The 26,781-nt window shown below is 40.5% G+C and overlaps 1 protein-coding gene across 4 annotated transcripts in view; it reads left to right on the top strand.

Moving 5' to 3' along the window:
• Positions 1 to 26,781, top strand: part of DDHD1 (DDHD domain containing 1) — a 65,668-nt gene that overhangs the window by 17,120 nt on the left and 21,767 nt on the right. For 2 of the 4 annotated variants that reach the window (XM_084520303.1, XM_084520305.1), the window contains 5 exons: positions 4,491 to 4,592; positions 9,646 to 9,774; positions 11,617 to 11,764; positions 22,490 to 22,596; positions 22,738 to 22,844. In XM_084520303.1, coding sequence (XP_084376429.1) covers positions 4,491 to 4,592; positions 9,646 to 9,774; positions 11,617 to 11,764; positions 22,490 to 22,596; positions 22,738 to 22,844 — 593 coding nt within the window. The remainder of the gene's footprint in view (positions 1 to 4,490; positions 4,593 to 9,645; positions 9,775 to 11,616; positions 11,765 to 22,489; positions 22,597 to 22,737; positions 22,845 to 26,781) is intronic. The other 2 variants (XM_084520304.1, XM_084520306.1) reach the window with 1 other exon arrangement.

The following is a 26,781-nucleotide window of genomic DNA, read 5'->3' on the forward strand; positions in this document are numbered from 1 at the left end:
TTGAACATGCTACTTTGCATCATAAATAATGAAAAGCTAGCTTGGCAATGAGAACCTTGTTGATACTCAACTGACAAACTGGGTGGTTCCTGATTTTTCCCCTAGTTTTTGCCGTAAGTGGTGGCAGAAGGCTGAGAAGCTAGGAGCAGGTTCCCATTCTGCTGCTTCTGCTTTGGATAACTTTAATAATCCTTTTCAGCCTACTACATTGGAGCAGCATATGATGTCCTGTAAGCTAGCATCTAAGATTCAGTGTACAGTTCATGTGCTTTTTTTTTTTGTTCTCTGAAATCTTTTCCTGGAGAAAACAGAGCAAGTTTAGCAGTGTTGAGCACCCTCAGCTTTTCAGTAGCCTGCTAGCACATCGCTGGCATTGGATTGACCCCATTTAAGCACAGGCTGAGCATGCTGTTCTCCTTGTTTGTGTAGAATCAGCCATACAGATGAGTTCAGCTTTGCAAAAAGGGGCAATGAGCACTATGCATGTTACCTGTGCCCGTTCCTTGGCATTGTCCAAGCAGATTAATGTCACCTTTAGTAGTCCTGCAATATCTAGTTGATCTGGATTTTGTTCCCAGAAGGTTATGCTCTGTAGGAGTTCATAGATGAGGTTCCCAGCTACCAGAGCTCTTCCTGCTGCTTGTAGAAATGAGACAAATTCCTGTGATTTCTGGAGGGATGCTTAGCCCTGAATGTTTTAGCACCTGTAATGCCTTAAGAGGCCAGTTACCGGAGATCTCTGAAGTGCAGCGTGCATGTGAGCTGTGGGGATGCTACAGCTGATTCCCCAGGCCACCACAGACCAGGCAGATGTGTACATGGTGAGAAGGGATGGTGAGGGCACGAGCCTCTCTCTCCTCATCGACTGTGCAGGATGTTCTGCCCCCTGAGATGCCTCAAACCAGGCCAGAGGACTGTGACCAGAATACCAGTGGAAGGAAACGCTGCAAGGGCATCACCTCTCTCCTCCCTAGCTTGACTGCCCTCTCTTTCACATCTCATCACCCTGGAGCCTGCTTCGATCCTGGCTGAATTCCAGATGTGTTTTTCAGTGTTAAGGGTTAGTTTAATAGTTGATAGATACAGGAAGGGGCATTGCTCTTCTGTCTTGTAAGACAAGGTAACCACTACAGCTACAGGAGGAAACCACACTGAGGATGAGCACCAGAGGTTTGGCTGCATTTCTGTGTCGACTCTGTTGTCTGCAGCCTGTGGTGGAATTGATGCAGATCACAAGTATAGTATCAGCAGATTCAGGAAAGTATCCTCTGGCTTCTCATTACTTTAAGGAATTTTAATTTTTTTTTTTTTTTTTGAGTAGCTGTCATTTAGTAGTTGTAGTGGGGAGTAGAACTTAATGTTTGCTCAACACTTTGCTAAAAGTGATTGAGTCTGACACATTACACCCCTAAATGAGATGCTGCATTGCTGAAGCAGTGTATGTGGGCTTCCAGGTCTGATTTGTTGTCCTCCTAGTAGACAATGTTGGGCCCTCAAATTCATTTATCTACTACTTGTTTTGTTTTTGTTTTTTTCATCCGGGTAACACTAGGCTCTCTTATGTATTGGCTTTGCATAACTTTCTTAAGGAAAACCCATTCTTCAAACTTCCAACTTAAGTCAATTAATTTTACTTCTAAAAATGTTTAAAAACATCGGACATAAATTAATATCAGCACAAGATGTAAGGTGATGTTTTGATCTAAATTCAAAATTTTAAATATAAATATTAACACTTAAAATATGAAAATATCTGAGGTTTTTATTTGATCACACTGAGAATGGATAGACATTTCTGTCTTTCTGCAGTAATACAGACCTTTCTTGTACTGGATAAACCCATTTGTAATACTCAAACATATTACTGTTGTCAAATAATTCTATAAATATTTCTGAGAGACCTTTTTTATAACACTTGTTCTGCAAAGCAGTAATTGAGATGAAAACATCTAGAAAGGAATCCAAAAAGGGTAACATAATACGTTGTTAGCAGTCAGTAAGCCTAAAATGCACAGAATAAAATAAGATTTAGAAGCTGCTTTTTGTGTGTGCTCAGGCAGCCGATGAGTTCAGGACTTCTTCAAGGAGCATCATTCTGTAGTGACTTTATGGTATCAAGGCCATTGAAAGAGAAAACAGAACCATGCACTTAGATCATGGCAGGTTCTCAAAGCTCCTTAGTCGAGATGTTCTGCTAACAACATCCAGCCACATAAAGGCAGTGATGTTCTGCAACTTTACTGTTGATTTTCCTGCCTTGCTGTGTGGGCAGAGCCCTCATACCCCTCGCTATGAGCTCCCGTGGCACAGAGGAGCTGTCAGCAGGCAGCCCACTGCCCAAGTGCAGGGAGGTGATCAAGGATGGAGGAGCAGCTTCTGTGACACAGAACAGGCTGACTTTCAGCTGGAAGCTCAGTCCATGGGACCCACAGCTGCCTGGTATGTGGTAAAGCTTCAGTCTTGTCTGCTGCACAAGGGGATCGTGCTGGACAGGATTAAATTTAAAAATTTATCTTGTCTGGGGGGGGATTGGAGCAGACAACCCCCAGTAAGTCCTTTCCATGGAAGTTACTCTGTGATCGATTCTGTGTTAGGTTATAAGAAATGTGGAAAAAAATCCCCTGAGTCAGAATCAGAACAAATTCTATAATGCATTGATATTGAAACTGCCTAAGTTTATTGTGTTTTGTTATGGATTTTCAGTGTGTGGTTAGATGCCATGGAAAAAAGAAAAATTACATTTGGAGTAGATGCTCTGTTCTGCCTTAGATTTCAAATATGCTTTTCCCTGTTCATAAAAAAAAAAAAAAAAAAAAAAAAAAGGCATTTTTTGTTGTTGTTGCAGCTGACTAAGTTAACCTTTACAAGTGAAAGCCTTGTTCCTAGAGCCAAAGTCGTCAAGATCAGAGGGATCTGTGGAGATCTAGTCCAACCCCCTTGCTCAAAGCAGCGGGGCCGATGAGGGCAGGCTGCTCAGAGTGCTTCCAGTGGGGTTTTGATCATCTCCATCTAAGGAAGCTCTGGGCAGTCTGTACCAATGTTTTACCACTGTCACTATTAAAAAAAACTCTTTCTTACACTTGACTTGAATATCCTGTGTGTATTCCTTTTGTGAGCTGTATTGCCACAGCGAGTAAAATACTCTGTAGACTAAATTATTCCATCAGGTCCCAAGTGCAGGAACTATGAGCCTAGTTTTCTCCTGTAGAAAACAGATGTACAGCAGTAATACACTTAGCCTGCATCTGTATTAAGGCATCTGCTGACAGAGCTGTTAGCTGAGGGTAGGAAGAAGCGTGAGAAGCCCTTGACGCTAGCGTGGAATATCACCCACTGGCGCTGGCGTAAGCTGCTGGGCTGCAGAGTACTAATTACTCCCGGTGTTCGTAAGGGAAGATGTCATTTCAGTTGAAAATTCCATGTTTTCCAGCAGGCTGACCGATTGTTGCAGCTTTAGTGACTTCATGGATTCAGAAGCCCAACTGGAAACTCTTGATTTCTCCTTGGATTTAGGCACACCCTCTTGACTGCATTTTTTTTTTTCAGGCTAGAGCATTTTGAAACTATTTGGTTTGCTTAGGATGTAAGGCTATTTGTATGAAGGCCCCCAGAGCATTAGCACAGAAGAGTTAGATTTGCAGGGCCTCACTGTCAGCTTTGCTCAGGAAGCCTCCAAGATGTAAAAGCCATCTGTTATAACTGAGGACTTTTCCCCTTTTTTTAAGTACCAAGAGAAGCAGCTTCGTGACCACATAATTTAACTTGCTCAGCAGCAGCTTTCACTTACATTATATATTTCTACCATAATCACACAGCACCGATGTGAAGGTAAGTCCATGAAAAAGAATCTTCTGGTCTGCTATGCAATATTTCAGTATTCTTAGTGAGATAAGACAATTAAAAATCTAATAAAAGTCATGGACTTGCCTTACCATCAAGGGGAAGCTCCTGTTTGCAGATGGGAGGGCTGTCGGAGGCAAAGTGCATGCTGTGCTGAAGGCAGCTTCTAGAGGACTTACAAAACAGGGACAGGAGGATATTTTGGCTAATCTAACTTTTAATGATCCTCTTACACTCTTTGGGGAAAGTAATAGAGCTGTGATTAAAATGGAGTTGTTTTTTTTTTCTTGGTTTTAAATCTTTAGAGTGTACTTAAGGGTTTCTGTGTTCTACCCTATACCAAATAGTGTGTTTATGCTTTTGTACACGTTAATGCAAAGGCACTCAGGGAGACTGCTTGTGCTGTGTCACAGCTTTCCTTTACTAATAATGCCTTTAGCTTTGTTGTGATGTTATAACCACTTCTGAAGAGTGATGAAATTGAATTTGGCTAATGTGACCTGACACTTTTGCTACAAAACCAGTTTAAATGTATATATACATTTTCAATAAATGCACCAACTTTTTTTTTTCTAAAAATGTTAACATTAATGAAAAAATGACACCCCTTTTAAAAATTTTACTTTGAAGCTCAGTGTTTTTACTTTTAGTTCACTACTACCTCCCTCCCTTCTCCCTCCCTTCTTTGTTCAAATGGAGAGGATATAAGGAGAATTCAGATGCTGCATGTCTTAAGCGAAAGCGTTCCCAAGGTACAGTAATTGTAGATTTTTATTTTTTTTTCCTTGTAGTACTCCTGCTTTAGGAAGCTTTAAATTCTAGTTTGCTCATACCAGTGAAATGTGTTAGAATTACATGCTTCAATGTCTTGAGCTGTGCTCATGCCATTTTCTTCAAAAGGGAAGGAAAAAGCATCACCAATCCTAGAAGAAAAGTAGCAGCGTTGTAAATCATAGAGAAAGTAGATGTTAGCAGTATGATGCTGTAATCTCTGTTATAATTGCTTGTGATTGATAAAAACTATAAACTTTTGTTATGCTCTTACTACGTGGTTTGGCTTTTTCAATAACCTACAGGCAACTTTCTCTACAGGCCTGGTGTTAAGATAAATTGTGTCAGAGAAGGAATGGGGGATTGAACTGAATGAAGAGTTTTATACTAGATAATATTTTGTTTGCCACTTTTTGGATAATGCATGCATCTTTAATTTTGTGTTGTAAATTATTTTTACAGCAGCTTTTGTATACTGAAATGAAATAAGACTTTGGACACATGATTTAAAAAAGGGAGGCGGTACAGGATACATGATCAAGGCTGCTATGTCACTGAACTGTGAACTTTGCAGCAGCTGATGTGCAAATTTGTTTCAGAAGGTGGGAGTAGAGCCATTAATGATTGCAGGAAGCTCAAAAGTACCTGTCACTGATCTCTTTCTCCGGCACCGTTAAAGCATGGTAATACTTAAACTAAGATTAAACTCTTAGTGACTGTGGAAATAGACTTCTGAAAACTGCACCTTTGATTTAAAATGTAAATACACATGGTAGGTTTAGAAATCTTCTTGTCATGCCATATATTCTTTTAGTTCCTAGGAATATTTTGAAGGATGAGAACATATTTTGACATGCATTAATACTTGCCATTTGACTTCCTATAATGATATTTTTTGGTAACTGAGTCCAAATGCAAATGCCTGAACTCCAAATGGTGCATAGTCAACTTTTTCCTGCCTCTTCCCACACATGGAACTCAGATTTGTTAAAGGTGGAGAGTGTAACTTCTGTCTTAAACAGTAAGAAAAGACTTCTGCCTTTCATTTTGTCCTTGTAGTTTTTAAATTATTCTATGTATTTTTCACCAAATCATGTTCAGTTGTATTGTTGAATGGGCTTGAATTAGAGTTGCTTTTATAGCAATTAGTGGTGTTCATGCATTAAGAGGTGGTGAAGTGCCATAGAAAAAGGACAGCAATGTGAAACAGCCCAATTTGATTAAAAGCAACAGCCTTTTTCATGTGCTTTTGTGTATTAAATGAAAAATAATGATTTAAAGTCCACAACTGTACCTCAGGTTTACATACCAGAACTTCAAAGTTGTTTAAAAAAGAACAATAATGGCCAAATTATGCTTTCAGCTGTGTGTATGATCTGGCCAGCTTTCGTGCAGAAACTGAGGCTGATTGCAACACAGAGTTATTTAAAAATAAATTTGGAGGAGGAGGGAAGGCAGGAAGGGATTTCAAACTGTGTGTATCCTTCTCTGGTCTTTATCCCTAACTGGAGTGACAGTGCCTTTGTGGAGCTCTTAGCACTTCAAAGATGCTTTCCTCTATTGATTTTGACGTGAGCACAGAAACTGGTAGAAAAGAATCGCCCCATGCTTTGGTCTTGGCAGGTAGATGAAAGCACCGAGTGGAAACCAGGTGCTTACCTTAAAAGATACTTAATTTAAAACTCTTGGCTCTGTGAAATACCATCTTCTAGTGCCTGTCTGCCAGTGCTTTCTGCTGGAAGTGCTCCTCGAGCACTGGAGCCAGGCGGCTGTTTGCACTGGCAGTGCACGTGCAGTGTGCACATCCCCAGCTTCTCCATGCATTTTGTGCTATTGGCATGAAAAAAAAACAATACAAAAAAACCTCCTCAGTTATTCTCTAGTCATTTTGGCTCCAGATGAGTTTCTGCTGTCTAATTGAGGCCAGGTTCTTCAAGGCTGTAGGAATACATACTTTGTATTTTCTTTTTTTTTTGTTTCTCCATTTTCATATTTAGACTTTGTAGAGGGTTTTTTCCATCTATGTTCATCTGTCTTGATGAAACTGGAGATTTGTGTGATAGAAAAGAGTGAAAAATAGAAAAATTTTTAGCCAGTAGAAGGCCTTTCTTGATCCATCTCATTTCATCTTTGCTTCTCTCTGTCTAGCAGCAGCCTGTCTTGCATCTGAAGTGGGGCTGTGCCTTCTTATTCATACTCTAGGTGTCTGTCTTGGTTGGTATTCCTGAAAAAAAAAAAAAAGTTTTCTTTCTGGCTACAGAGGAAACCAAAACTTGGTCTCATTTCTACGGGCTTGGTCTTTAATATCAAACCATAAAACTGAGCTGTGTGCAGATTGCTTAGGGGTTTTGCCAACTGGGGAAGATGCATCTACAACTCCTGCTAGGGAAGCTGTGCATCTTCTTAGTGTCAGTGAAGTAGCTCATGTGAAAACAAAGCTGCAAGAAGTCAGATCCAGAGGGAGGTTCCTGTCCTGTGGTTTTACGAGGAGATCTTTGTCTTTTGTGCCTGCCTTTCAGAGATGCCTTAGCCACAGTCAGATCTCAGTGGAGCTCAGCAACATCCTAACCTGGTGCCCTGGGATGAAGCCACAAACATAGCGAGCGTGCTGCTGGAGGGCCAGAAGGCAGAGGAATGAGCATGAAAAGCATTCCCCTGTGCTGTACCCACTGCCTGATCTGAATTCTGCAGCTTGCTACCTTCTGCTTCCTCAGGCAAACTGTGACATGCCTTGGTGACTTTCTGACACTCCGTGTCGCTTCTTGGTGTGAACAGCTCCATGGTTGTCACTTTGGCTACCTCTGCAACGTGCAAGAAGTTTACATCACAGTCAGCCTCTGTGTCTGAAAACAAAATGTAAATCAATGTTATCTCGTCTTCAGGAAAAACATTCTCTCTTACCCATGTTCAGGTTCAAAATAGCAATGGCAGCCCTTGTTATTCCATACCTGCGAAGCATGGTTTGCATCTTTTTTCTTTTTTTTTCTTTTTAAGAATGATTATTTTCATAATAATCTAATTTTTCAAGACAAAGCACCTTTTAAAATGTTATTTTTGGTGTTAGACGGAAAGGAAGGATACATAGTCCAAGTGCTGTAAAAAAAAAAAAAAAAAAAAAAAGGTTGGGGGGACCACCCCTGATTGCAGACAGCATTTAAGGATCACCCATCCCAAACCACTCCTTTTCCAGTGGTGGTAATAAGCAATTCAGTCACAGGCTTCTCTGCTTCTTGCTGGGCATGGTTTGGACCTTGAACACGCAACCTTCAGATGCATCATGCTTCCAGCCCTCCTCTGTCAGCTTCCCCAGGAACATACTGAGTGATTTCATAGAACGTGAATGGAACAAGCCTGTTAAAGACCTGCTGGATGATGCATAAGAAGTCTGCAGTGATCGTGGATTTGGGGATAGAGGAGTTTGCAGACAGATCTGCAAGGAAGTCACTTTGCCACTGGACTCCCTGCCTCTCAGGACATCACAGACTGGTGCATTGACTCCAAGCCTGAAAGAGGAAGCTTTGGTGGGAATTCCCTTTCTTATCCAGTTCTAAACTGAGATTTCTGGGCATGAACTCATCTCTCTGCCTGTAGGGGTGTTTAGGAAGCAGTTTGCTCATTCATTGAGTTCTCGCTAGATTGCTTCTTGCTCTGGCCAGTCATCAGCCTGGGCTGACGTGTCTGCCCTGCAAAGTCAGGCTGGCTTCCCTTCCTCTTCTCTGCTCTGCCAGTGTCAAACAGCCATGTAGTTCTAGTTACTTTTTGTGTATCAGTTATTTACTGTGGCAAAAGGGGTCATCCTTTTCTAATCCCCTTGTTTCTTAGAGACTTGATTCAGTTTGTCATAAGGCTTAGTTCTGTCTGCCTCGGGGAAAAAAAAAAAAAGCACATACTATAGGAGAAAGGTCACAACATTTAATTTAATGTGGCTGGTTTGTGCTGCAAGAGAGTTAAAATACGAAACCATGATGGCTCAAGTTTTCTCAGAATGTTTTTAGAGTACAAAACATACGAGTGACTTTAAGTAGGGAACAGGCTAGGGCTCCACTTGTTACGGAAAAAAATAAAATTCCTCTGGGTGTTTTCCGTGACTTTGGGCTTTTTAGCAAGACCAATGACATAGTTAAATAACACTTTCTTGTCAGAGGGCTATTGCTGTTAGTTGTCAGCTTTCCAAGTATTGCATATCCCGCATTAGATGAGTCCTAAGCAGCAGATTTCCAAACCTAGGTGAAATCTGCATTACAAGCAATAGAGCTGTGATACGGTTTTGCTTACTCCAGCTCCAAGCTCAGCTGAGAGTTTCTGCCTTGCATTACAACATGCCTGCTGTGCTTAATCCGACAATCGGGCAGTGTCATGAGGTTGGTCCCAGAATTCAATCAGTTCCAAATCTGGAAAACACAGGAACTGCACAAATGCTCTATAGAGCTCGTAGTGGCCTTTGAAAGAGCGAGATTCTGTTCGGTGCCAGAAATTACTCATTCAGAGGCTTTCTCATTGAACTGCATTTCCATCTCCTAGCCGTTTCTGAAAGGCTAGCAGATGCAGTGGAGCCTTCGAGTAACAGAGCCTTGAAAGCCTCTGTGTTGCTGTAGAGCTCCGTAGCCTTGTTCAAAACCAGGGATCCCACTGAGCAGTCTCAGGACAGAGAAAATAGGAGTGCAGCTGAGCTTTTCTAGCAAAGAGTATATGGGGCAGCTACCTGGTCATCACACCAGCCAGCAGTATTTTTGAGGTGCATCTCCCTGCCCCCCCGTTCTTTGTTTTCAGTTATGGATATATTTTGGAAGCCCAAGGTGAGGGTGGCAGGAGAATGATGTGAAATGTCCTCAGAGTGGGTCTCCAAATTGCTGTTTGTCCTGGTAAGATTAATCCGAAATGTAAAAACTATTCAAGGTAAGAAGTAGTGTGAATGTAGGCGTAATAGAGCTCTAGATTTTAAAGTGTGTGTGAATTACCCTTCTTTCTGTGTTTGAATGGGCTTTTGTTTTCCTTTTATCCATCTAAATTAAATATTGTTCCTTTTTGCTGCAGCTATTCATAGTCTAAAGTTGAGTCGCAACCATGTGGACTGGCACAGTGTGGATGAAGTGTATCTTTACAGTGATGCAACAACATCTAAAATTGCAAGAACTGTTACACAAAAGTTGGGGTTTTCCAAAGGTAATATTTCTCAGCGTTTGTAAAGAATTTTTTTTAAATACCGGTATTTTAAGATTGTTACTTAAGACTAGAAGGGGAAGACTTCAAGTTTGAAGTTATAATATGTGACTGGCCCATTTTTGCTGTTGGAGTTTTGCAGAAGGGTGTAATAGGTGTCTTGGGTTGTTGTGCATAATTGTAATTATACATGAATAGTCTGTGGCATATTTGTATTACATTTCTTATTATTACTTTAGAAGCAGCAGTTTTCATAAGCTTACTACTATAATACAACAATGGCAGTGACTAACAGACACAATATAAGAATCACAGTTCCCTTTGCAACCTTAATTTTGCTGTCGTGTACTTGCATACTGTGATGCATTCCTTAAATACATGATCATAGATTCCCCTCTTGCCAGTTCTTGCCTTTTTCTGTTCATTAGACAGACCTATGAACTGCAAGGAGGGGTGAGCAGCTACGCCTAGACAGAAGGTATTTTGAGTACAAATCCAAGCTCATTTAAGCTCAAAATTACCAGTTATAAAGCAAGTGAGACTGAGAAGGTTGGAAGAGAGGATGTTCCCCCTCAAAGGAAAGGCAGATTGTTGCCAATGTGGAAATCTGGAACTTGTCCTCTCTACAGTAATGTTCCTGTGCAGTGTTGGACAGCTACAAAAACAAGAAAATACACAAATTCCATTTGTTTTCTTCCTTGGTCTCTGAAGAGACAAGATCAAGTAATAGGTTTGGCTTTAATCTCATGCCTCTGTTCTGTAATTAATGCCCTCTTAACCTACAGGGCTCTTGGGTGGATACTTAATGTTTGCCAAGAATTAATATAATTCAATGCTGTTGCACAAAATTACAGAAGAAATGAAATAGTCTGTATCCAGAACATGATTTGGGCAGTGTGTAATAAATAATAAACAAACTCTGTCCTAAGCAGTTTGGGGTAAGAAATATCAAATAGAAGCCCACTTGATAAATCTGTCCTGTGTAAAAACCACCCTTAGCGTTTTTGTTGTGTTTTCCTCCTCCTTAAAAGAAAACCAAGTTGTTTGTTTAGGATTTTCACATGAGGAATGATGCTTTCTTCCTCTGTATGGCCATTTGCAGGGCTTGTTGGATTCATCCTTCTCTCCCATTGCACAGCCAGCGTTCACATGAGGCTGTTGCCTTCTATATGGGTCTGTCACTAGAGGGGGATGAAGCCACGCTGTGCCAGTGGGTTTCACAAGCCATCAGCAGGACGGCAAGAGGATGCCCATATCTGCCAGCATCATTGATTTTTGGTTTGGCCACTCAGCTGGCGAATGAGTGAGGAAATCTGAGGATGGATGGGCTTGGAATAAAATGTAGATTTTTCCCGTCAGAGTGAAAAATTGCAAAGCTTTTCAGCCAGTTCTCTTAATGGGGTCAGAGAAAGAGTGACAACGCATATCGACTGGCTGGCAAGACATTTCAATGATCAGTTCATGCTGTAGAAGTAAGGTGAAAATATAAGGAAGTTTAATGGCTGAGGTACATAGAAGCAGAGCACTGTGTTGTAAAAGTGGATGGACAATTATACAAATGTTTTCCAAAAGCTGTTTTTCCAAACAGCTCTGAAATTGGTTGTCTTTACAGTGGAAATAGCCTATTAATGCATCGAGTGATACAGTTAATTGCACCTAGTTGCTCAAATCTCTCAGGAGTTTAAAACTGCAGATTCTTAAAAAGTACATGCTAATTCTTTTTGTATAATTGTATTTTCAGGATACTTTAATGTATTGGTCTGAGACAAATGAAGCATCTGTCAACGTGTAAGACCATTGCACTTCGTAGAATGTAACTGATCTAGGATAATGTTTTTTCTACAGCTTCAAGTAGTGGGACAAGGCTACATAGAGGCTATGTAGAAGAAGCTACCTTAGAAGACAAGCCACCACAAACTAGTCACATTGTGTTTGTTGTGCATGGTATTGGGCAGAAAATGGACCAAGGAAGGATCATCAAAAATACAGCTATGTGAGTCCTTCATACTATTTGCAGTAGCAACTCTAGCCTGAATGAAACGCTGACTTATAAATGATAGCAGACGCTTCAGTTTAAGCTGTATCTCTTCCTATTTCCTTTCCCCACTCTTCCTCTCACTCACTAGTCTTTATATTGTGGGTGCACTACTTCCTATGTCAGTTCAACTGTATGGGCCTAGTGAGAGGAGCTGCAAGCCAGAAGAGCAAAGATACATCCAGTTTTCATGACCAGTGCTTAAGACTTTCAGGGGGCTGGTCAGTGGATTTCTAGCACTGGTTCTCAGTGCCTTTGCCAACTGGGTGGGGAGAGATTTTGATCAAAATGAAGGGGAATCTCCATTCATTGCTCCTGCTGGTTGTCAGAACAGCGAGCAAGTGAAATGCATGCTGGTAAGAGAGGGAAAATGAGGGGATTGCATGAATGTTGGCATTCCTACCAGTGCCGAGTTACTTAATACAGTGGGAAGCTCAAGTTGAGAGTCTACTCACTGAGTTCTGAACACAGAAGTCTGATGAAAAGTACAACAGAATTAAATGCTTATGGGATCTTTTAATGAAAAGTCTTTTGTGAAGCTTGTTTTGCAGATGTTTTTTGATTTGACATCCGAGCTAATTCAGAAGGCCACTTAGAGTGCTGGTGAATAGGAGGAGAAACTCCCAAGTCATTGAGAGTGCTGTCCCTGAAAACACCTTTGTTGAATATTAGAAGGAGTTGTAAAGTCTTGATGACAGCACTGTGGGGACAAGGTGGTGTTAAGGAACGCTTCATTAGCTGGAAGAGGAGGCTAAAAGTGCTAACTGCAGATCTGTGTTGTATGGATGGTTTACTACATGTGTCCCAAATAGTTCCGCTTCCCTTCAAAGTCAACAGCAATAGTAGCACACCCAGTGCCTCTTGTTAAGGCATGTGTAGAGCTAAGATTGCTGATTTCATGGTAAATTAACAACTATGTAGGTCAGTACTCATGTGAGTGACAGAGGTGCCATCGTGTCAGCAGGCTCTTGTGTTCATTCAGCTCGTGGTTCCACTCATGTCCTCTGGTACAGTAGATTAGGCCTCTTGATTTCACTGCTGTGTCATTTGTCATCTCAAAGCATCAACCTGCTACTCCCTACTCTCCTTGTGTAGCACTTCGCTTCTCTTACATTTGTGGTGTTTAAGAGCAAGCAAGCAAAACTGGAGAGAGAAACCTTTTTTGATAAAAATCTGAATCTAGTCACCAAGATAAATGTAAAAACTTACATTTTTGTAGGAGCCAATTGCACTGGTAATGCAAGCGTCCTAAATATAAGTTGTTGTTTCAACAGCTACCAGAAATAAAACTTCCACCTTGGAGTCATTTTGTCTTTTTCTTTCCTCCTACCCCATTTTGCATTGAAAATACATACAGGGTTTGTATGTGTGGATTAATTTTAGCTCAGGACACAGCGCATAGGTGTCCATTCCATAAGAAGTCTGACTTAAAATGTGTCATAGAATGGGCTGCTAATTAATCTAAAAGGGAAGCAAGACTCTTTGTGCTTCAGTAAATTCTGCTCTGGTCTCAGATACCCTCAAGAAATACCAGACAGCACTGCGTATTCTTTTAAAATGCTAATTATTGGCATAAATTGTCTGTGCAAAATCAGAAAATGAAAGCATCATGTTAGATTGAAATCTCATTTTTTTCTAATAGCTTAAAAAACTTATCAGTAGAGAAGATCCCATATGTTCTAGGAAGAGATTTTAGAAGAAATGTCTGCCAGGCCGACAGTGTGGCAGTTCTCACAAGCCGTACTAACACTTTCTGTTAGCACTTTCATCTGTGATCTGTGTGTGTGTGTGTTTTTCTTTTTAACTTTTTTTTTTTTTTTTTTAATGTTCTTTTGCATTAGGGACACGAGAAGTCAAATGTTGCCTTTTGAAAAAGGATTAGAAGGACAGGCAGAAGTATTTTTTGACCCTTTAAAGTAGAATCTAAAGAGCAAATAATTCATTGCTGTTTCCTTTCAGGTAGGCAGGCTTTCATGGGAAGCCTGTAGTTGCAGCCATGCTAAATCTGGAGCTTAAGCCTTAAGTCTGCCCACCAGTGTCACCATCCCTCCTTTCTTCCTTCACCAATATCTGGATATCACCAGCAGTGGCAGAAAGCATTAGCAGCCCCCAGAGCTCACCACTGTCTTGGGATGCACTCAGCTTTGTATGTTACTTGAGAAATAGATGTTACCTGTGTGGGAACCCTGGGGTAGGCATTGTGTGTCCCTTAGAAATAGAAAGCTGCTTTTGCTCTGGTCTGTCTGGTGTCTTTGATAAGCAAGTAAATGCAGAGCCTGCTGTAAACTGTGTTATTCCAACAGTCTGGTGGGTAGAAAGAAGAGGCAAACTGCACAACACCTTGCATTTTTTTTGGTATGGTGCTTGGAGGGACTGTGGGATCTCTGGATGGGGACGATTGCTCGGGTTCCTTCCTTTTCTCCCATCCTGAAAAACCTCTCTTCTGCATTTTGTCTTTGCCACGTACATATATTGTTGGTTCTTTTTGGTTCAATCTACCCTGGTGTAAAGCTTTTGTATTTATTTCAGCCTGCGTGAGAGCAACGCTTTAGTTCATAGCATAAAACCATAGTCACACTTGAACAAGTGGTATTAAAAGAAGGAGAAAAGAAAGAGAAATGCAAAAATGCAGCTTATAACCCAGACATGGAGTACTCTCTCTGTAACCCAGGTGGGTTGAGAGACCCTACCAGAGCTCACTTGATATGCTGTCCTCAGATTACTGCCTCGAGAAGGACCTGGTACAGCTCATGATGTATCTGCATCATTAGGCAGATACTGTTGGTCACAGACTTGAAAACAGAACCCTGCTTCCAGGGTAATTTAAAATTGCATGCGCTAATTTCATTAAGAAATGGAGTTCAGTCTACTCATTAATGTGGTTCGATGCTAGGGTTGCAGGGCATCCTCTAAGTAGGTAAATGGAAAAGATGCGTTTTATCAACGTTTGAATGAACAGGTCTTTAAAAGATGTGACATGATTTTGTTTCTTCACAGTCAAGTTAAACACATTTATTATCTAAATGTAGCACAGCAGCTGGTACAACAAGCTGCTCCTGTCATTGCTGATATTAACAGCAGAACTCGTCTGAGAAGAGACAGTACCTCCTCCAGGCTGGATCAATGATTCAGCTGAGCTAACGTGGACAGAATAATGCTCTGTGAGATGCTCCAGAAGAAAAGGAATCATTTTTTTAATGGGAGAAGATATATTCTGTATTTGTATGTAATATAAAAAGGATTTGCCATCAGATGCAGTATTCTGACATTACTGGATTTCTGATGTGGTACAATGTTAACGTTTAAAAGATGATAATTTGAAGATAATCTTTTAATTGTACATACTTTCACACATAGTTGGAATATTTGTGCACTGCAGCCTGGTCTCATTTTGTTGAAGTTGTGCTTTAAGGTTGTGTGTGGTGGGAGGGGTGGAGAGGGGTGTCCTTAAATATACTAAATAGAATTTAGGAATGTTGCTATCCATGTTTCCAACCTCCTTTAAAAAAAAAAAATCCTCTTGTTCTACCACAGGCTGACCCTCTCAATTTTATAAACTCCTGTGCTTAATAATTGAATGGAGTAACTGGTCTGTGTATTTCCATAATAGCTGTAATGCTTCTTGGCTGCTCTTTCTCCAACCCTGGTATCTGTCTGCCTCTGTCTGAATCTTCTGTTTTGATTCAAAATTTGTATTTGCCTGTGCTGCTGCTCGTAGCCCCAAAATTGCTGTCTGCACAAGCACATCATCTTGGCGTTCCATAATCACCAATTACATTTTTATTGCAAGCCCCATTAGAAAGCTTTTTAATTGTGGATTATCATTATAATTACTTCAGAATAGCTGTTTTGGTAAATTTCCAGTGGTACGCAAGCCCTTGCAGAGCCTCTCAGAGGCCTTTCGATGCATTGAATATTTGCTGCTTGAATCTTAAATCAAGATTTCCTAGTAGAACGTTTTCAGTGTTTTTGGCTTTTCATGCATTTGGTAGTTGTGCTTATTTTCAATTTAAGGGTAGCATTTCATTACATATTACGTGTTTGTCTTCCATTCTTTGGTGCTGGCAATAATTGCACGTTCTGCAGTTAAGCATTCAGGCGGTAACAGTGGCTGTACTGGTTTCAACTTGAGCTTTCTTTGGAAGGTAAATGAGTTCAGCCCAAGAGGTAAAAGGTGATGGTTAGGGTATTAATACTCTTGTACGAGCTTGTTCTGTGTGTGTTTATTAATTATCTAACACGATTGCATATTGGACCAAAAGTACAATAGCCTGCTTAGGACTTAGGCACAACTCTGCATCTGTTCCTGCTCCCTTCCTCTCCAGTGTTACACTTTCCCTACCCACAGCAGCACAACTGACAGTACAGCCCCATAATCCAAATCACTGCAGTTACCCGAAGACCCAGAACCCCATTTGGATGATTGGAGGCACCGTCAGGGTAAGGCAGTGGGAACAGGGAGTGCCTGATCTGCTTCACTGCTGAAGGTAGCATCTCACCGAAGGACATCCTTGCTGCTGGTTGGAAATCCATGCTGCTGGGTAGGGAGGCACCTGCATTTTGAGTACCTGGACCTCCACAATCTTGTCCTGGGGATCCCATAGTCATAACCGAGAAGCTTGGGTTCCTTTGGTCATCCAGGGTCCCATTATGCTTGTAGAGCATGAAGTGTGAATCACGGCTGTGTTCATTCCGGTTGCCTCCTAGAATTTTCATCTTTCCTCTGAAGTAAAATGAGTCTCCCTATATCCTAGAGCAGCGGTCTGAATAAGTTAAGGCCCGAGAGCAGGTGAATCCCTGACTAACAGGGGCAGAAGACAACACGTGTCTTGCAGTTGCTCTTTGAAATCTGCCTTGAATAAAACTCGAGTTTGCATTTCTGAGACGTGGCTGAGCTTTTGAACATAGCGTCCCTTTCATTTCCTCTGGCTTGAGCTAAACTCACTTTTTATTACTCATGCCCACTACTCGCTTCGACTTACCAAATGTAGTTCAACCCAGCCCCCAGTGTCCTCAAAAACTTGGGATATTGTTTCCTCAAAGAGGCAGGGAGTGCTGTGCTCTGCTGTGCTGAGCTCCAGAGTAATGAAACCAGTATGGGAATGCTTTTTGAGCATAATTTACCAGGTGTGTGACCCACGAATGGCTTTAGCTTCCTTTATTTCTGGGTTAGCAGCAGAACAAGTCTCTATTTTTTATAGCCTCTCTATTATTATTATTAATAATATATATTTTAGATTTTTATATATTTTTATAGACTATTTTCTTAGACTTTAAGTAGATCTCTACCATGGATGAACAAAAAATGCAAAGTGTAGTGTTCTGGGAATAAAGTATGTTGCATTTTTATTTTATTTTTTTTTAAGTTTTCATAAAAGTATGTACACAATTATGTATTATTCCCACTTTACTTTGAGAACATGCATTTAGAGTATGGATTTTCTTCACGTTGAGAAGAGGAAAGAAAACTGTTCAAGGTTTTCCTTTTCCCAGCCATTCGCCCCATTGCCTTAGCTCCTAAATCAAGAGTTCAGAGTAAGAAGCTGGCTGGTGTAAGCTTCTTAAATTCAGGAGCATTCCCTTATTCTTGGCTATGGATTATCTTAATGAAGAGAGTCTGCAAAGATGACTTGGAAAGAAAATGAGTAACATTTTGAACCCTTCAGTTATTTTGCTCCATTACCAGCTCAAGGTGATTGCACAAAGTTTGTGAACTAGATGAAGCTAAGTTGTTTGTAGCTCTCCAATATTTCAATGTCTTATGTACTATTTGAATGCTGCAGCACAGTAAAACAAGTAGTGTAAGAGTTTTAAAAAAAAAAAAAAAAAAAAAACAGTAATTGTAAATATGTTAGTTCACCCTTAGATTATACTTATGCAAGGATGCATACCTATAAAATTCTGGGAGTATTAGTACATTGCTTTATCAGAGATAGGCAGCCAAACACATTTTATTTATCATGAGTCTCAAAGTATTTTCAGGCCATTACTTCCTGCATGCAAAATAGCAGTAGGTCATAACGCTTTCCAAAGCATGCACTGCATCTGTGCTCGAATGGTTTTTCTCATAGAAAAATCATAAATTTTAGTTGTTATCATGTATTTGGATGTATATATTTAAGTAATTGTTGCTCTGGGGTCAATATTTCAACTTCATTTTGTATTGGAGAGGGGAATAATTCTCTGCCTGTTTAGATGAGGTTTTATCGCTTCAGTTAGTGTTAATTTAGCAAGTGGCTGGAGGGACTTGCCATCTAATAAAACAGTTGATTTTTATTTTTTTTTTAAGCCAGAAGAAGGTATTAAAAAAAAAAAAAAAAAAAGGACTTAATAGCAAAACAGATGTGCGTATATACAGCAGGTATATATTCTGGTGTTTTGTGTGTGAGCACAGCTACACTGCTTGGCAATTACTCCACAGTTTTGGTCAAAATCTGAAATATAAAACTGTTGATGAAAATCAGTGGGAGATGCCATCTAGTGCCATTCACTGTAAATGAGATGTGCTGCACTGGGAATTGTCCTGCTAATGTGTTTTAATGCCTCTGTGGCTCTTGGGATCAGGAGATGGGTGTGATATTGCTGCTGTAAAATAATGAGGGAGAGAATAATTGCACCTCTTCCTGACAGTATTTGGCCAGTAATGCTGAATGGGATTGCATAGGAATTTTTAGTGGTAAGCAAAAAACTTTAAATTTTTTGTAACTATATAGTTTGTAATCTGAAAACAGTCAGCACTTTGTAGTATTAACCAGCTCCTTAAGGCTAACGTGCAGTGCAGTGTGTTGCAGTGGAGGAGCACACCTGACCCAGCACTGGAAATGGAATTTCTGCATGCTTGCTCTGCCATCAGTGATGTGGCAGCTAACAGAAAGCTGTTGAAACAGACCACCTCTTCTGCTAGAATGTGTTCTGCAAGACAGGATGAAGATGCACACGGAGTTGCCTTTTGATTTTCTAGTATGCCCACGTGCGTTTGAGTGTTTGTCCATAATCTGTTTTAGCAAAAGTTTGGAACTCTTCAGCCAAAGGATGCACCATATCTGGGCAACCACAGCGGATAGGGTGGGAAACCATCAAGATGTGGGAGCCTAAAAGTTAAAATTGCATTTTGTATTTTGCTAAAGGGCACAAAACTAGCACAGTTGTTAGGAGGGGAGACCTGAAGCTTTCCCAAAAGCTTTGGCAGAATTTCTTAGCTGCATTGTTTTTCCAAACTCTTTAAGTCTAGTTTCAGAAACAAGACTTTCAGTTAAAAATCCTCCGTCAGTTTACCATGAACAGCTTTGGTAAGACTTGAGCCCTTTGGAAGAGGAAGAAACTCCATGGCAAAAAGCTCCAGGGAACATTTTGTTTCCCGACAGCGGGTTCCAATTTGTCCACCTCCTTGCTTTGGACGTGACAGAGCTCGATGGTGACTTGTGCTGTCCCGTAACCTCCTGAGGTTTGGGGGCTAAAAACCTAACAGCTGCCCATCTGTGTTTGAAAACAAAACCATCAAATCAGCAGATTGATAACCAGCAGGATAAAAGAAGGCCATCCTATTTGAAGCAGGGATTGTAAATAGCTCTAATAGCTACTTCTTCATAATGTTTATAGCAGCCACTAATGGGAGAACTGTTTAGATGTTTTTCCCTGAACTGTTAAGACTGAATTACACGAAAGTTCTTTCATACAAAATCATCGTTGCTATGTAGAAATCTGTGCTTTATTCATATAATGTTTCTGTGCTTTTACTGCTGTTAAGTCTAGCAGCTTTAGATCGCTGCTCATTTGCTGATCTACTGTTAAACTTGCTATTTCTGAATGCAAGTTAGCTGGCCACTGTCCTTCTTGCACAGAAAATTTAGCAGATTTAGCAATGCTAAAGAACCGACAGCATTGCCAAATACTTTTCTCATGGATTTTAGGTCCCTGCATTTCCCTGTATGAGCAGTTATCTGATTTTATTCACACAGGTGTGTTTTTCTTTTGTTTTAGTTACACAGGGACTCCACGAATGTTATACATACTGAATTTTTATCCTATTGATAATCTGTGGAGCTGAAGTTAGGCTCTCAAAGTGTCCTTAGGCTCTTAAAGTGTCCTCAAAAGCACATTGTGTGCGTGGTGGTGGGGCAGCTTGGTCTGTGCTTTGCAGGGCTGGGTCACTTTGCCTGTGTAGTCCACACACACCTGAACAGAAATGTTAACAATTCCCTTCCTAAGCCAGTACCAGTCACTCTCCCTGTACAAACACTGCTTGTAAGGCATGCTGGAATTGCTCATGAGGAGCACTGAAAGCTCTGTTTAGGGCAAAGCAACACTGTTCCTTTATCCTTTTTAGGATCTACTCTCCTAGGTTAAGGAGAGTACCTAGGAAAGGTTTGTCTCTTTATTTCATTTAATATACATAATCACCACTACTTGTGTGTGTATATATTTATTGCTTGCTTGCTTTGCATATGACATGCAAAAAATACTCAAAAAAGCTTGCATAGCCCTAAGCAAAGAGGTTCATCAGCCCTGATTTAAGCAAGTCTTCTTGCTGATTTTTTTTCCCCCCCAGCATACAGAAAGGACATTCCGTGTGTAAACCTTTGCCATCTCATTGGACTAGATACTAGGAGATTAGGAGTGCAATCAAACCAGGCTTTAATAATAGAGATGTTGATTAGTTGCATTTCTTAACTGCTTGGTCACGCCATCAGTAACTATTTTGAAACACAGTGTGTCAAAGGATACTCCCTTTTTTTTTCCTTTCTTTCATAACCAACACCTACTTTTGGATGGGAAAATGTTTTTGACTGCCCACTTCAATTAAAAATTTGGTGTATCACAGACCTGCCTTTTTGTAGCATAATATGCTTTTCCTTATCCTGAGAAGAAAAACAAAAGACGATTTAAGAAAAAGAATTATTTTTGTAGAAAATGTTTTTGCAAGCCATTGGCTTTTATAACCCTTCCTCAGTGAAACGTGTTCTCCCATGCTGTGAAGCTGATGAGGCTAAAGTCAAAAAGTAGAAGGTGTTTTGCCCAAAGCCACTGTGACATCCCTCTGCAGCCCTCACGAGCTGCTGGTAGGAGCTGAAATTCCTCTCCGCGTCCATTCCTCTGGCCACATCCACCTTCAGCTTTCCTGCATGACATAAATCCTGTTAGTGAGGCGGATCTGTGCGGGGCAACAACTATGGAGGGAAATTAAGAATGACTTTTGTCAGTGCTTCTTCCTTTTTATCTGAATTGTCACCTCCTGTGGCAACCTCGTGGAGGAGATTTGAGCAGCTCCCGACTTCATGTCTCAGCTACCTGCTGTGTATTGCTGGCTTTATTTTAAAGAGCTAAAGATGGATTTAAACTCAAGACAGGAATTCGACACGAGTTGTCCATACAGGATCCCTGCGTAGTGCTGATGCTGTTTCAGTGCGGATAGTTTTGCCCATCAAACAGAGCAGCTGAAGTGATTACTGTCTCAGGTGCTGGTAGTGATTTAGGCTGAACTGTTGCATTTCTACTGAAGCAGAACAGGAGCACTCATATATTCAAGGAACGTATCTCAGCCAGGGGGTTAAACTTACCTGGAGCACATTTGGATTTGTGGAATTACTGATAAGAGATTTAATGTCATCGTGCGTTTGGTTGCAGCAATCGTTAGGAGGGGGTTTGCTTTGAAAACAGAATAAAACATGTTGGAACTCTGGGCTTTGCCTCAAAACAAAATTCTGATTTTTAACTGGGAACCAGCTGCTGGAAATGCAGCATTGCTGCCCCTTGGTCAGATTTAGTTTGTTGTGCTCATCTTCAGAAATGCTAATGTCATTGGGACCTAAGTATAGCGTAAAGGAAAAAAGGGAAAATACAACACTTCCTCTGGTTGTTAAATGTCTTTGATAGAATGCATGGATTTTTTTACCATCTTCTTCTAGAATTTCATTCTATTTTTCATCCACTGCTGATGGTCTTTCATGCCTCAGTAGTAAAGTAGCATTTTTAAAGGAATGTAATATGCCAGTATTCCCTTTCTCCCCCAGACAGCAGAGAGGTTCAGATATATTTTGTTTTGAGGTATTTTTAATTTTTTTATGTCCATTTCAAGGACATGCGTCCACCAATGTTCATGTTGAGATATCTTTTAAAAATGAAAAGTAATTTAAAAACACAGACTCTGCATCTGCTACTGTAAGTTGAAATGTTAATAAATGATCCTATTTTTCACTCTGAGGACTCTTAAGCCCTCCAATTTGATATGAGAAATTAAAATTCTGACTTTTCAAGCAATATTGTTAATAGTTTTCATTGTGCTTAAAAGCACCGAATTGTCTTCCTTACGTAATGGATTAAATGGTTGATTTCAGGATTTCAAGGCAGTGATAGAATTCTTAATTTTTAGATCACATTCTAGCCCAAACCAGTCAGCGTTAACAGATGTCTTTCAATTGAATTTGGACGGTTTATTAGGCTTATAGTAAAATATATTTAAAGTTCATAAATTCTTTTGAGCATGTAATATGCATAATTTTCAATTATAAGATAATTTAAGTACTGGAATTGCTTCACCTCACAATTTTATTTTACCTATGTTAATAAGCATGCATTGTAGTAAAAGTAGTAACATGAGAAATGAGTGGATGCACTGACTTTATTTGATAAGATCACCAATACTAGTCTTAACAGGAACGTGTTTTCTTTCTTCCTTTTTGTAAGGATGCGAGATACTGCAAGAAAAATAGAAGAGAAGTATTTTTCTAATCTTGCAACCCATGTTGAATTTCTTCCAGTTGAATGGAGGTCAAAACTTACCCTGGATGGAGGTACATTACTTGATTCTTTTGTTATTCCAGTAGCTGCAGTCTACAAAATTGTCCCCAGAAGTTTCACGCTGTGTCCTCTGCATGTGCCTTGATGGGATTTTATCATTCTCCTGCATGTAACTCAGGTCTCTTTTCTTTCAGACACTGTGGACTCCATTACTCCAGATAAAGTACGAGGTTTAAGGGACATGCTGAACAGCAGTGCGATGGATATCATGTACTATACAAGTCCTCTTTATAGGGATGAAGTAAGTGTTTGCTTTTTTGTTTGTTTCTTTGTTTTCATGAGACCCTGAATAAAGAATACTAAAACTTTGGAAGTATATAATGATCATCTGTAGTTGCTGGTATTGCATGGGCAGCAAGTGCAGTTCTCTGGGATCTTCCTTCTGTACCCCTGACACTCCTCACTTCTTGTTTCTGAGACAGGAGAAGCTTTCAGTTCAATGCTGGCCTTGTATCCAAGGGATAGGCAAAATTCAGGTTTGTTTTCCTGTGGGAAGCTATCTGTGAGAAGATAACCTGGATTTGGCAGAGTTCTTCCTAGGATTTGAGACAGGAACAGAGAGGCATCTATTTCAGAGGAGCAATAGAAATGTCTTTTGTGATTCTACAGTAGAAAATAAGAAATATTACCATGTGTGCAAGCATATAATATTTTAGGGTGGTTTTTAATATCATTGAGGAGTAATCAGCAGCTTCAACATCTCTGAAAGACATGAGGCTTTAATTTTGTAAAATTAGGGATACTGGGTTCTCCTTTTGTCCTACCAGTATGTGTGTAAAATATCTGGAAAACATCCAGCAGGATGATCCTTATATATCCTTGCTGTTAAGGGACTCCTAAGTTTGGCATGTATTTTTAGAGAAATTATGAACATAAAAAAATAACATTTACACTTCAAGTAATCAAAATACAGAGTTTTAACAGAGATAAAAGTAGAAAAACAGCAAAAACTTTAATCAGAGTAGTTTGTTTGGAGCAGAAACCAGCAGTTTAGAAATGAGATGGTTTTTTTACAGTGTTTTCATACATCTGCACATTCTGAGCAATGGAACTCCAGAGAGCTGGGCATCTTCTTACCTCTTGCAAAATCTGTGGACATGTCATTTAATTTCTGTCAAATGTGAAGTCAGATGGGCCGACAGCATCTGTAAACGTGTCCAAGCCAGTTTTATTAGAGGTATAAGCTCGGCCTTGCAAGAAAAGCAGGATGGTCACCTGTTTGTTAGGTGACTGTTCATATACTAGAAGCTGTTGTTTTTTCTTGCCCTGTCTGTGTAGGCACGTGAGCTTTAGTCTGTGTAGTTGTAGTGTGACCCCATTCATCAAATGGAAAAGCCTTGAATAAATGACAAAGTACTCCATAAAACGTGTGCAGTGCATCACCCCAAGAGCATCCTTTGTTTGCCACACGTCCTGGAAAAGTCCTGTAGGGAGGTTTTAGGGTTACTTTCTATAGCAATTCTAGGCTTTTCTTTATTGACTACATTATATATGGAGCAATGGTAGTGTTTTTGCAGCTTTCATGCTCAGTCTGCATGGTTAAACTAGGGGTTGTGGAAGGTATTTTCCAAGCTTACCAGAGGACCTGATGCTACCTTTCATTAAAATTAAATACGTTTAAGTACTTTAGATTGTCAACGTAATTGTGAAACCTAAACTTCCTAATAATAATAACTTTCCTGATAGCAGCAGTGGTTTTGAAATTGCTATGAGCCTTTTAAGCTTCCAACACGAGAAATAAGTGTACTGAAAGCTGTGCTCTCTTGTTGCTTGGTAATGCAAAGTTCATTGTTCAGGGCTCCTGGGTTCCCAGCTGTGTATCAGGTTTCCTTGTCTGTTGTGGAACTGAGACCACTGTGAACTTCTGTGGCAAGTGAAGAAAACTTCTCTGGCAGCTCAAAAATAGATTTTTAAAGTGCATTAGAGGCTTGGCATGCCTATTGGCATCTTATGGGAAATGGATTAGCAAGTAAAGGTTAAGTGTGCTGGCCAACAATGCATGAAAAATTGAATTCATTGCCCAGAAGAGCTGTAGTTTTGCAGGTGTATTACCATCCCTCAGGTATGAATTGACAAATAACTGTGCTGTGGCTATATTTAGATCTGATTACAGAAGTTGTTTTCTTCACTAAATCAATTGAATTTTTGGAGAATGAACAACCACACACTGTAAAAGAAGATCAGGTTTGAGACCTTCTAAGGAACCTGAAGGTGCACAAGTCTGCGGGACCTGATGAGGGGCATCCACAGGTCCCGAGGGAACTCAAAGATGAAGTTGTTAAGCCATTGTCCTTCATATTTGAGAAGTTGTGGCAGTCCAGTGAATTCCCCCATGACTGGAAGAGGGGAAACATAACCTTAATTTTTGAAAAGGGAAGAAGGAAGATCAAGTGAACTACACAACAGACACTCACCTCTGGGCCCAGCAAGGTCATGGAGCAGATCCTCCTGGAAACTGTGCTAAGGCACAGGGAAAGCAGAAGTGATTGATGACATGGCTTCACTAAGGGTAAATCATGCCTGACAAATCTGGTGTCTTCTGCTATGGGGTTACAGCGTTGGTGAGTAAGGGAACAGCAATGGACATCATCTACCTGGACTTGTACAAAACATTTTACGCTGTCCTGCATGATATCCTTGTCTCTAAATTGGAGAGATTTGATGGATGGACCAGTCGGTGGGTAAGAAATTGGCTGGATGGTCACACTCAGAGTTACAGTCAATGGCTCAATGTCTAAGTGGAGACCAAGGACAAATGGCATTCTTCAGGGGTCTGTATGGGGACTGGTACTGTTTAATATCTTTATTAATGACAGGGACAGTAGGATTAAGTGCGCCCTCAGCACATTTGTTGATGACACCAAGCTGTGTGATGCTGGAGGGAAGGGCTGCCATCCAGAGGGACCTTGACAGGCCTGAGGGGTGGGCCTGTGAGAACCTCATGGGATTCTACAAGGCCCTCAGGTGCAAGGTCCTACGCCTGAGCCAGGGTAACCCAAACCATCCTGTGATTCTATGAATTTTCTTGAAACATTTCACCCCAACAAGACACCCCGGTTGATCATTACCTTGCCTTATTCGGTCTGCGTTGATAAATCTTACAGCTTTCTCAAAGCAAAGTTGTACACTTTGAATTGCAAGCATTTGTCCAAAAAGCACTACTTACAGGTGTAATGTTAAAACCTTGAAGAACAGATTTCTGAAATGAATCCTTTGTTGTAGCCAAAATATTTGGATTCGGGTTTTCTTCTTCTCTCAGCTACAGAGTTCATGCTCTGCCACTGTGTTGTCAGGGATGTGACCTCTTGATCACATCTCTGCTCACTTAGCCAGGAGTTGTGTAAACTCCTAGTCATTAAGTAGTTGTACATCTTTTCACCTTTTATTTTGCCTTTAGCTACAGAAATGAGATTTGTATTTTTTTTAGTTACTCCTCCTTATCCCATTCTATTTCCTGTGACCTGACTTTGCACGGTTTAAGGACAGTATCATCAAGCTGAGTGTTCCTGTGGAAAACCAGCGTTGTGGTATCCATCTCCCCACCATGTTCAGTGGTCAGTCTGTTCAGAGTATTCATTCCAGCTCAGAAGCAAGCTTTGTCTTCAAGTATTCTCGTAGTCCCACGTTGCTCAGAATTAGTGTTCCTGCACACCACTTCATAACACCAACCTGAGTCTTTGGATACTGCTGGTGCTCCTAAAGCTTTCCATCCAAACATCTTAGAAGCTTCTCAAAAGGAGCTAATTAAACTTTGCTGTGCCCCTGGAAATGAATTGAACAATGCAGTGAGCTCACCCTAGAGAAGAACAAAATCTGTTATCCACCTGACAGTGCTTAACTATACTTTGATACTAATTTTGTTTCCAATTCAAAGGATTTCTCCCCACATCTGGAAGTAATGTAGCCATTGCTTTAAAGCTTTTGACCGCTCTTTAAACCTCTTGCTAAGGGATATTCGAGTGGGCAGCCACTGAAGGAAAGGAGAAAAAAAAAAAAAAGGGAAAAACCTTGTCATATCAGCTTTCATATGAGACAGCAGACAGCTGCTTGGGTTGCAGCTGGATTGTTCAGTGAGGCATTACGGGAACCTGGTGGATAACCCCCTCTCTGATTGCAGGTATTGTTTCTTCTGCAGCATGGTAGGGAAATGTCAGAAGCACCTTCTGGATTTTTGACAT

The sequence above is a fragment of the Aythya ferina genome, assembly GCF_964211825.1.
Source record: "Aythya ferina genome assembly, chromosome: 5".
NCBI classification, from domain to species: domain Eukaryota; kingdom Metazoa; phylum Chordata; class Aves; order Anseriformes; family Anatidae; genus Aythya; species Aythya ferina.